This window comes from Eptesicus fuscus, chromosome 11 (assembly GCF_027574615.1).
Source record: "Eptesicus fuscus isolate TK198812 chromosome 11, DD_ASM_mEF_20220401, whole genome shotgun sequence".
In the NCBI taxonomy this organism is placed as follows: Eukaryota; Metazoa; Chordata; class Mammalia; order Chiroptera; family Vespertilionidae; genus Eptesicus; species Eptesicus fuscus.
This window is the reverse complement of record NC_072483.1, coordinates 40221792-40231087: the sequence shown is the minus strand read 5'-3', so window position 1 is coordinate 40231087 and position 9296 is coordinate 40221792. Positions and strand designations below refer to the sequence as shown.

General features: G+C 51.3%; 1 protein-coding gene across 1 annotated transcript; it reads right to left on the bottom strand.

The window, feature by feature from the left end:
- Positions 1–1008: 1008 nt before the first annotated feature.
- On the bottom strand, positions 1009–8576 carry TBR1 (T-box brain transcription factor 1). The gene is made up of 6 exons (XM_008138638.3): positions 7885–8576; positions 7164–7318; positions 6662–6783; positions 5908–6066; positions 4853–4914; positions 1009–1867 (listed from the first exon to the last, which is right to left on the bottom strand). Exons 1-6 carry the CDS (start codon positions 8574–8576, stop codon positions 1009–1011), a joined length of 2049 nt encoding a protein of 682 aa, XP_008136860.2.
- Between the last annotated feature and the right edge of the window lie 720 nt (positions 8577–9296).

Sequence of the window (9296 nt, the reverse complement as noted above, 5' to 3'; positions counted from 1 at the left end):
CAGAAACAGTTTGTCAGCATATTTGGCACCTGCACAGACCAGTAATGAATTTGGCACTTCGGGGAAAAACAAATAAGGCAAAATAATATTGCTATGTTGAGCTATTCTATTTAGAAGGAAGGAGGGGGGGAACATACAAGTCCAGTTAACTTCGCTTTGCAGGCTTCATGCCACTTAGTCGACTTGGCTAGGAACAGACACCTGTCCTTCGCAGGTGTCTGGTCGGGTTCTCCGTAGCTACGTGTGTGCATTAGGGCACAGAGCAATTATTTCATGCAATGGATTGAGGAGAAGTGAGAAACGCGTCATTATATCTATCAAGTATTTCAGGTTTCCAGAGCCTCTTAGAATACTGTTCATTATCTCTCAAGAGAAAAAAAAATTAAAGGGGAAGAGGTGGGTGGAGAAAAAGGGCAAAGACATGAATGAAAAGGTGAAGCAGGAACTGGTTTTGTGCCTTGACGATGAGAATAAAAACTAGCCATTCATTACAGTAAATTAACACTATATACAATCATTTCACAGGCTTTGTTCCACTAAAAGTATTAACATCCCTACCATCCATCCATCCATCCATCCATCCATTCGGGGATAAGAAAGGACGCGCTGGGTGGATCCAGGTTCTAGAGTCAACATCCTACGGTTAATGGGGAGGCCGAGACTGACGGGTCGGAATCGCTGCTGCCTGCCAGGCTGCCCCAGGTCTCCCCAAGGTGAACTAGAAGGAGGGGGCGAGAAAAAGACGAGGTGGGGGCGGGGGGGGTGGGAGGAGAAGTGTGTGGAGTGTAACTTCACAGAAGGAGAGGAAGCAGGAAAACCAAACGGTGTACAGCCAAGTTGAAGGTCGGTGCGCTAACTGCAGAAACCGCTGTGCAAACAACAGGTCCAAGTCACCTTCGCCGCAGACGGTCATCGAGGGTCGAAGGAAATGAGGGGGTGCGCACGGCGGCGGGGGCCGGGAGGAGGCGCCGGGAAGGGCTGCGCGGGGCCGGCGGGGCCCGGGCCGGCCTAGCTGTGCGAGTAGAAGCCGTAGTAGCCGCCCAGGTCCTTGGCGCAGTTCTTCTCGCAGTCCCGCTGGGCCAGCACCTCGCTCTTGAGCGGCGACGAGCTCTCGGACGCCGGCGTGTCGGCGGGCGAGATCCGCCTCCGCTTGGCCTGCTCGTAAATCCCCGAGTCGCTCGAGTCGATGGATTTGATGGAGGAGGGCGTCTCGATCCAGCTGGAGTCGGACAGGTCCTTGGGTTTGGCGTCCTCGGCGGCGCCGGGCGGCAGCGGCGAGCGCTCGGCCGCCAGGCCCTCGGCCTCCTCGCCCAGGTAGGGGTTGGCGCCGGCCATGCGCGCGGCGGCCGCGGCGCTGTTGGGCCAGCAGGGCAGCACGGAGCCCGACTTGGCGCCGCAGTACTGCGGGGGGCTGCGCGCGCCCCAGCCCGACGGGTCGGCGTAGTAGCCGAGCGGGCGGCCCGTGCAGCCGGCCGCCTGCAGGGGCAGCGCCTTCACGCCGGCCGCCGCGTACGACAGCAGCGTGGCCGCGTTGCCCGCGAAGTCCGTGGCCGTGTCGTAGGCCGAGGCGGCGAAGTCCAGCCGGTTGTTGGCCGGCGTCACGAACCAGCGCTGCGGCGACGGCGCGCCCGGGTCCTCGGCCTGCTGCGGCGACAGCAGCCCGTTGGTGTGCGGCACGCTGCGGTCCGTGCCCGGCCCGGGGCCCGCGCCCGCGCCCGGGTGGAAGCGGGCCTTGGCGTAGTTGCTGACGAACTGGTCCTGCAGGAAGGAGCCGGCCATGGCGTAGCGCGCTCCGGGCACGATCTGCGAGCGCGGGGAGTCGTTGGGTGAGGGGGTCAGGCGGTCCATGTCGCAGCCCGTGTAGATCCTACGAGGGAAGGAAAGAGAGAGAACCGCGGGTGGCGCAGAGGTCCCTTGGGGGGGACGGAAGGAAAGGACGCCACGCTTCGCCCAGCCCCGCACGCTCCATCTGAAACTTGCCATCCAGGATGGAGACAAAAGGTCACAGACCTGTATGCTCTCCAGAATGAATCGTGGAATTAAAAAGGGAGCAATTTGCCCCAAAATGATTCCAATGAAGAGGAGGGCTTTCCTTGCCCCCTGCTCTCACACTCACTCGCCAAGTGCACAGGGGACCCAGGGAGGAGCACAGCAGCGGGTTCCCACCCCACACCTCCAACACAGGTACCCACGGCGGCAGGCTGACCCAGGGACTGAGGTGTTAGTTGCCCAGTGGCTTTCCTCTGCGGAGAGAGTTTCTGAACCAAATTTCTAAACAAGGGACCCACTCCTCCGCCCTTTTACACCCGCTTTCTTCCTATTGACACACCTGCTGGCCGTCCCAGTGCCGATCATTAAAAACTGGCCTCCACCAGCCGCCTGACACCCCAGGGTGTCTGCTGGGAGCCTCCACAGGACTGACTGTCTTGTTTCCCGGGTGTGACCCTTTAAGCCCCCACCTCTACCGGCACAAACCAGAATGACTACTTGGAAACAAAGTCAACAATCAATCAATTCTTTTACAAAGAAAAAGTATTCTTGACTCTGGCCTTCTCTGCCCAGCTGTGGATTCCCTTATTGGTTTAAAAAAAAAAAAAAAAAGTACTTTGGGGCAAACTCTTAGAGGACAGTTGTCCACTGCCTCCAAGCAATCTCCCACTAATAATAGCTACCCCTTATACAACTTGACCAGGTGCCAGGCACTGTTGTCTAGGACTGTACAAATGGTGATTTATTTAACTACCACAATAATCCTTGGAGTTAGGTACCATCATTCCCCCCACTTTACAGATGAAAAAAAAAACAAAACTGAGGCCAGGGGACGTTGAATAACTTGCCCTATAGGTAATTGCCCAGACAGGAATTGTGTTCCTGGGAATCACCTTAGATAAAATAATCAAAATATTAACTCTAGGCCCTGGGCCTAGAAAATCCCATTAGAATTAAGAGGGAACCAGGGATTGGATCAAGATTGGTAGAAGTGTTTTCTCAGACACATACACACATGCCTCTCTTTTTATTTAGCTCACACTTAAAAGTTTTAATATTTAATCAGCAGACTGTTTTGAAAGAGAGCCTCATTTTTGTCAGACCTTAAGCCTTTGGGGAGGAGATTCCCTGGTGAGTGGCCAAGCATCCTGCTAGTCCCCCTAAACTCTTACGGCTCTCCCTGTTTCTCCAGGAGTTGGCGATGCCCAAATAACCAAGGGAACAGTGGAAAGGGAGATGTCACGAACCCCTAAAAAGCTAAAGTGTCTATTGGTGTAGGTAAAGAAGCCTTTTGTGAAAAATACGTAGTGATTCACCAATCACAGGGCACTGGTTTTCCTAACTGAAGTCCGCCAGAGGAGGGGCAGGTGAGGGTACTCTGCAGCTGCTCGGGTCCATTTTGTTTACTGCACAAAATTTCCCTCCTGAAATTTCAGTCCAGTTCCAAATAAGAGAAGTAGAAGGAGGCAGAAAGGGAACATAACCAGCAAGGTGCAAATGTCTTTTTCTGTTTACCACCACAATATTTTAAAAGAAAAAGAAAACAGTCTGCAAAAGACACAGTTTAGATGCCCATCCAGGTCCCAACGCACTCGGGATTACTGAATTGATTTGTGCAAAATAAATGCTTTGGAACAGATGTTCACAACAGTATTAAAAGCTCAAAATCTACAAGACCCCCCTAGTACAGACACCAATATCTCTGGTCTGCTGGGCCACACACTTTCCACTGTGCCGGGTCCACCTTTTTAGACTGGGAGGACTAGAGGAGCCAAGTTTTTATTCTAGGTAATAATAGGTGAAACTTGCGTCCTTTGAACTAATTTTGAAGGATGCACAATTTGTTATAAAAAATACCAGAAAAGAATGTTGGTATCCACCTGGAGAAGGAACAGAAGCAGCCACTCGTCTCTTTCTCTATAAATTTAATCTATTTCTAGTCAAACACATCTTCAATTTTGTAGCTCTATCCCAGGCACTTAATGCAAGCCGTGAAATTAAAGTTTATTTACCCTTCCCTTTTATGGTCAGGAAAAGGCATGGGGATCCCCGCAATCTAGATTAGATTTTGCTATAGAACACTATCTGAACTCTTAGGCACTATACCAGGACTCTGAGCAAGAATGCTAGAACATGCACAGAAAGCACTGTATACACCTGCTGTTGCCCCAGAGGACAGCATGTTGGCAGAAAAGAAATGGAGATAGGTAAGGGAGGCTTGGAGAAAAGGGAACCAACACTTTTCATTAAAACACACGTAAGAGGAAATATTTTTCTCTCAAAGCTTATAAATAATACACAGCAACAGCACCCAGTTCCTTCCCAAAGCCTGAAATGGCTTTACAGTGGCTCTGCTCATGAATTTGCCTATGGTGGGTGCACATTTTTATTCAGTCCATAGTAAACTTGCACAGGAAAAGCTATTACACAAAACTTGGAAATGGGTAAATAAAAGTCACATATGCCAAGGAGACTGTAACAACTGCCAGAGCCACATGCACTTTCAGGCAGAATCGGGAGGTTTCAGACACAGACAGTCTGAGCTGAGCATCTGCAGCGCCACATACAACTCCCGCACCCGGGAACCAGGGCAGCTTCCCCTGCCAGCCAGCCAGCCTCAGAGGCCCCCCAACAACTTTGTAATTTATAAGGAAGCTAAAAATAGGTGGAGGAAACCTTTGACCAAAACTACTGAAGTACTAAGCCAGAGAGAAAGGAAGTCGACAAAAGGGAGAGAGAAAACCTGGAAAACAACCTTGTCTTCACACATTCTAGCTTCCAAAAACCTTGTACATAACAATCCACCTTTGACCTAAAGCCCAATTCCACAACTATTTGAGAAGAAAGGAGCAAAATTACTTACGTGTCATAATTATCCCGAAATCCTTTTGCAAAGGGGTTGTGGTCTATTTTCAGTTGTGTAATCTGGGAGAGAGAAAAAAAGATTAATTTGATCTCACCTTCCATACAGGAGGATTGGGTGTTTGAGGATATATCATCTGCCACTTTTTATAGGGGCTTAAGGCCCAGGATTTCATCAAATAGTAAGGTTTTCCTAACTGAAAAAGTTGAGGGCATGGATGGAAAGGGGAGGGAGAGTTATCATGAAAGTTATGAGGAACATCTTTAAATTAATGATGCCCCAAACTAAAGCACTGCTTTCAATTAGCTCTCCTATGTGCTCTAAATTGGTTCAAATGCACATTTTTAAAAAATGCTTGTTACACATAATGCACTTACTCAGACAAAAAGTCTCTAAGGGGTGCTTGAATTAATCACCAAAATTGCCTATTTTAAATGCTTCACCATATTTTTAAAAGTTGGTTGCTTCTGAGTCACAACCAAACATACAAGTTGCATCTTAAAATCACTTTTGGTTTTTGCAAACTTGCAAATGCTGAAGAAGTCAAGAGCTAGAAAATTCATTCCATAGCCCAAATTTAATTTGTTGTAGTTTTTACATATATGAATTAGTATGTTCTTTTGCTCCCCCAAAAGTGGTGTTTGTTTATTTCAGCCATCAGTTCTGATATATATATATATATATATAGATATATATATATAGATATATATATATATATATATTAGGTAATGCCACAGATTGCCAAGAATAAAATGCAGGGTAAAATCTGCTTGTTTTCTAAAGGAAAGGGGGCTTTTTTAAAAAAGCATATTTAAATTTGTTCTAGTTTGAGAACTAAATAAAACATTCCAAAGAAAAGGGGCCCTAGAGCTCCTGAGCACCTCAAAGGTGGCCCGGATGACCCGCAAACAGAGACGTAAATTCCACGGGCGAGGTATTTAGGGGAGGTGCGCAGAGCCAGCTGCTGCTGATGTTGGTGCCCCAGCCCAGCCGGGGAAGCAGGTGCCACCGCCCCGCGCCCGGCCCCCAGCCGGCCCCCAGCCAGCACTCCTTACGTCCGTGTTCTGGTAGGCGGTGACGGCGATGAACTGGGTTTCTGGGAAAGTGAACGTCTGCACGCGGCCGGGCTGGCTGGTGTCCTCCGTGCCGTCCTCGTTCACTTCCACCACATGCAGGCGGGGCTGGTACTTGTGCAGGGACTGCAGGACCACCATCTGTCCCGCCCAGAGAAAGGGAAGCGCGGGCGGCGCGTTAACGCGGTGCGCGCGGGCCCGCGGAGCCGGTCGGAGCCCGCCCCGGGGTGAATGAATGGCCTGGGGTCTCGCCGGCTGGTGACCTCGGGTCTCGCCGAGCTGGAGCGGACCAGCCGCGCTCCTCTGGGAGCGAGGGCCGCCGAGCACCCGGGGAGGACCCGCCCGACCGCCCGCGCCTCGGGGCCCTTCTCCTAGTCCTTCCTCCTCGAGCGAGAAACAAAGATTTTCAAAATCTGCCGATCCTGTGGGTTTCCTTCTCAAATCAATCAAGTATTTGTACTTGGTTAGGTCATGAACTCGGAAATTGGGCGGGGGGCGGGGGGCGGAGAACAACTTTATAGATCATTTAATATAATTTTGGGGGTGAAAATAGAATTTTTAAAGTCTTTTTAATGAAGCAAAGAAACATGTATCCAGTTTTTCATGCTGATTTAACTAATGAACGGAATGTTGAGGGGGCGAATGTGTATGTGTGTGTGTGTGTGTGTGTGAGAGAGAGAGAGAGAGAGAGAGAGAGAGAGAGAGAGAGAGAGGAAATAGCACTTGAGCCACTGACCTGCCCGTTGTTGTTTGAAGCTCCTTTGTTGTTGGTAAGTTTTAATTTTCCAAAAGAGATTTCTTGGCGCATCCAGTGAGCCCCCGTGTTGGGGGAATCCGGGTGCATATAGACCCGATTTCCTAGAGAAAGAAACATGTTGTTTACATATGCCCCGGGCACTGCCCAGTCCCAGCTCCTCCATGCGTAGGACACACACACACACACACACACACACACACACACACACACACACCTTATTCCACTCCACGTAGAGGCCCATTAGCGGGGCTTTTTAGGCCGCGCTTTCTGCCGATTAACTGGGCACCCCATTAAAACAGCTTTCGGATAATCCTCCCCCTTCTCACCGCTCAGTCTGTCTGTCCCCCAATCCCCCCTCGTTCCCTTTTAGAAGTCATTGGCCGACCGTTTTAAAAGTCGCCCGAGCCTGTCCACAAAGGCTTTAATTAATCATTCTCACCTAAGCAAGTGTCAGGAAAACGTGTTAATTGGGAGGACTTGCCTTGCACATTGGTGTCCGCTTTGCCGCAAGGAACCCATTTGCCTCCTTGAAACCTCCAGTGATTGGGATCCGCCAAAATCACATCCACAAAAATATTGTAATGAGCCGTGGGATCGAGACCAGAAATGTTAAAACTTAAAAAAGGAAACATGCGCCTGTTTAAATTAAAGGGGGGGGGGGGGAGAGAGAGAGAGAGAGAAAACAAGGAGGAAAACATAAATGTTAAAAGATTAAAAGCAAGAAGCGCGGCGCCAGATAGCAAAGCAAAACTTGTTCCCTCCGCGTCGGCAGCGAGTGCCGGCTGGGGTGGGAGAGGGGCGGCGGGGAAGGGGAAGGGGCTCGGCCGGCGGCCGGGGTGGGGGCGCCGGCAGGTATCGCCGCCGAGGTGGAGAGCAAGGCTGGCGGCCCGCATTCCCACCTGCCGCGCATCCGGGCGTCCCTCCCCACGCGCGGCCGCCGGCCCGGTCTCTCCCTCGCTTTCGCCTTTCCCTGGCCACTGACTGCCTTCCCGACCACCTTCCTAGAGAGGGATCCCTCTCACCCCCAACATCACCGCCGTGGTTCTCCCTTCCGCGTCCCCCTTTTCCAAAAGCAGCCAACTCTAGGGCGCACCCGAGCGCCTTCCACTCCGCTCCCCATCCCCAATCGCCGCAGCCGCGGCGGTCACCGCTTGCCCCCCGGGCCGCCCCAGGAGGAGCGGCAGCCGAGAATGTAGCGTTACCTTCCCTGCTTGGTGATGATCATCTCCGTTTGGTGCCGGTGAAATTTCAGCCACAGGGGCCTGTTGCACAGGTACACCTGCGCTTTGCCGGGCACCAGCCCGGGCTGCGTGGAGGAGAACTGGTAGAACGGAGCTCCTTGGTAGGAGTGGCCGTACTGCTGCGGGTAGGGGTAGCCGGCCGCGGGGTAGCCCTGCGGTGAGGAGTTGGACAGGAGGCTGTTGTAGGCTCCGTTGGCGATGACTGGGTGGTGGGCCATGTAGCGGCTGGGGCTGCCAATGGAGAAGGCGGGGTGCGCGGGTCCGTGCTGGCCGGGGTACGGGAACATGGCACTGGGAGCAGTGGCCGCAGACTGTGGCTGGCTAGACTGAGAGAGGAGGTAGCGATCTGCAGCAGAGCCATCGAAACTGTGACGAAGCTCAGAGACCCCCTCCAAGACAGGAGAGAGTTTACTTCTCTGGACGTCCCCTGGTGAGTCCTTGGAGTCAGGAAAATTGTCTGTATCTGACTGATTCGTCATCCCCCTGGTAATTTTTTTCAAAGGTGAACTTCTCTCCAGGTTGTCAGTCGTCGAGATAATGGGATGATCGTGCAAGACAAGCTCAGATCCGCCTGAATGTGGGTAGCTGCTGCTCACATTGAGAAATTTCTTGGAGAGCATGATAGAAGGAGAAAGGCAGTGCTCCAGCTGCATAGCTCTAGAACCTGAACACGCGCCCTCCTGTCCCTGATTTTTAAAGTCCTATTTATCATAAACTAGAAATCCACAGACCCCCTCACTAGACAGAAAGCACTTCATCCAGCGAATGCTTCCCAAAGGTTTGATTTACTTTTTTTTTTTTTTCCTCCTGGGAGAAGAGATTGGCCAATTGACACTATGCAGCAATCAGAAAAGGCTCGCTCACTTTTGATCTTGCTGCTTGTGCAGCCGATGAAACGGCTCCTGCCATTGGTTAACTGCTGACAGTAATTTAATTAGATAGACATTAATTAGGATAATCACCTGGCTCCTGGTCGCGATGATCATGGCAAATTGAAGGGGATGATTTTATTGTTGACTTGGGGTGGGGGGGGGGGGTGGGGAATGTGTGTTGGTTTTACGTGAGCACTGTTGTGTCACCTTTAAGCTTTGTGACCACTGCTCTAGGAAGATTCAAAGATGTGCAATTTACTAAACATTTTCCTACCCCCCCCCCCACTTCCTCCTTTCGAGCTGAGGGGCGGAGGAGGGAATTCGACGATGCTAGGAGACTTCGGATCTGAATGAGCCAAATATTCAGTTGAATGTAACGATTTCAAGTGCAAAGTATACAAAGCGCGAGCTGGTGGCCTCTTCTCGCCCTGTGAAAGTTCCCGAGTCTGTCTTTTCCAGTTAATACCGAAGCGCACAACACCTGAGCCAGTCCTTTGTGGG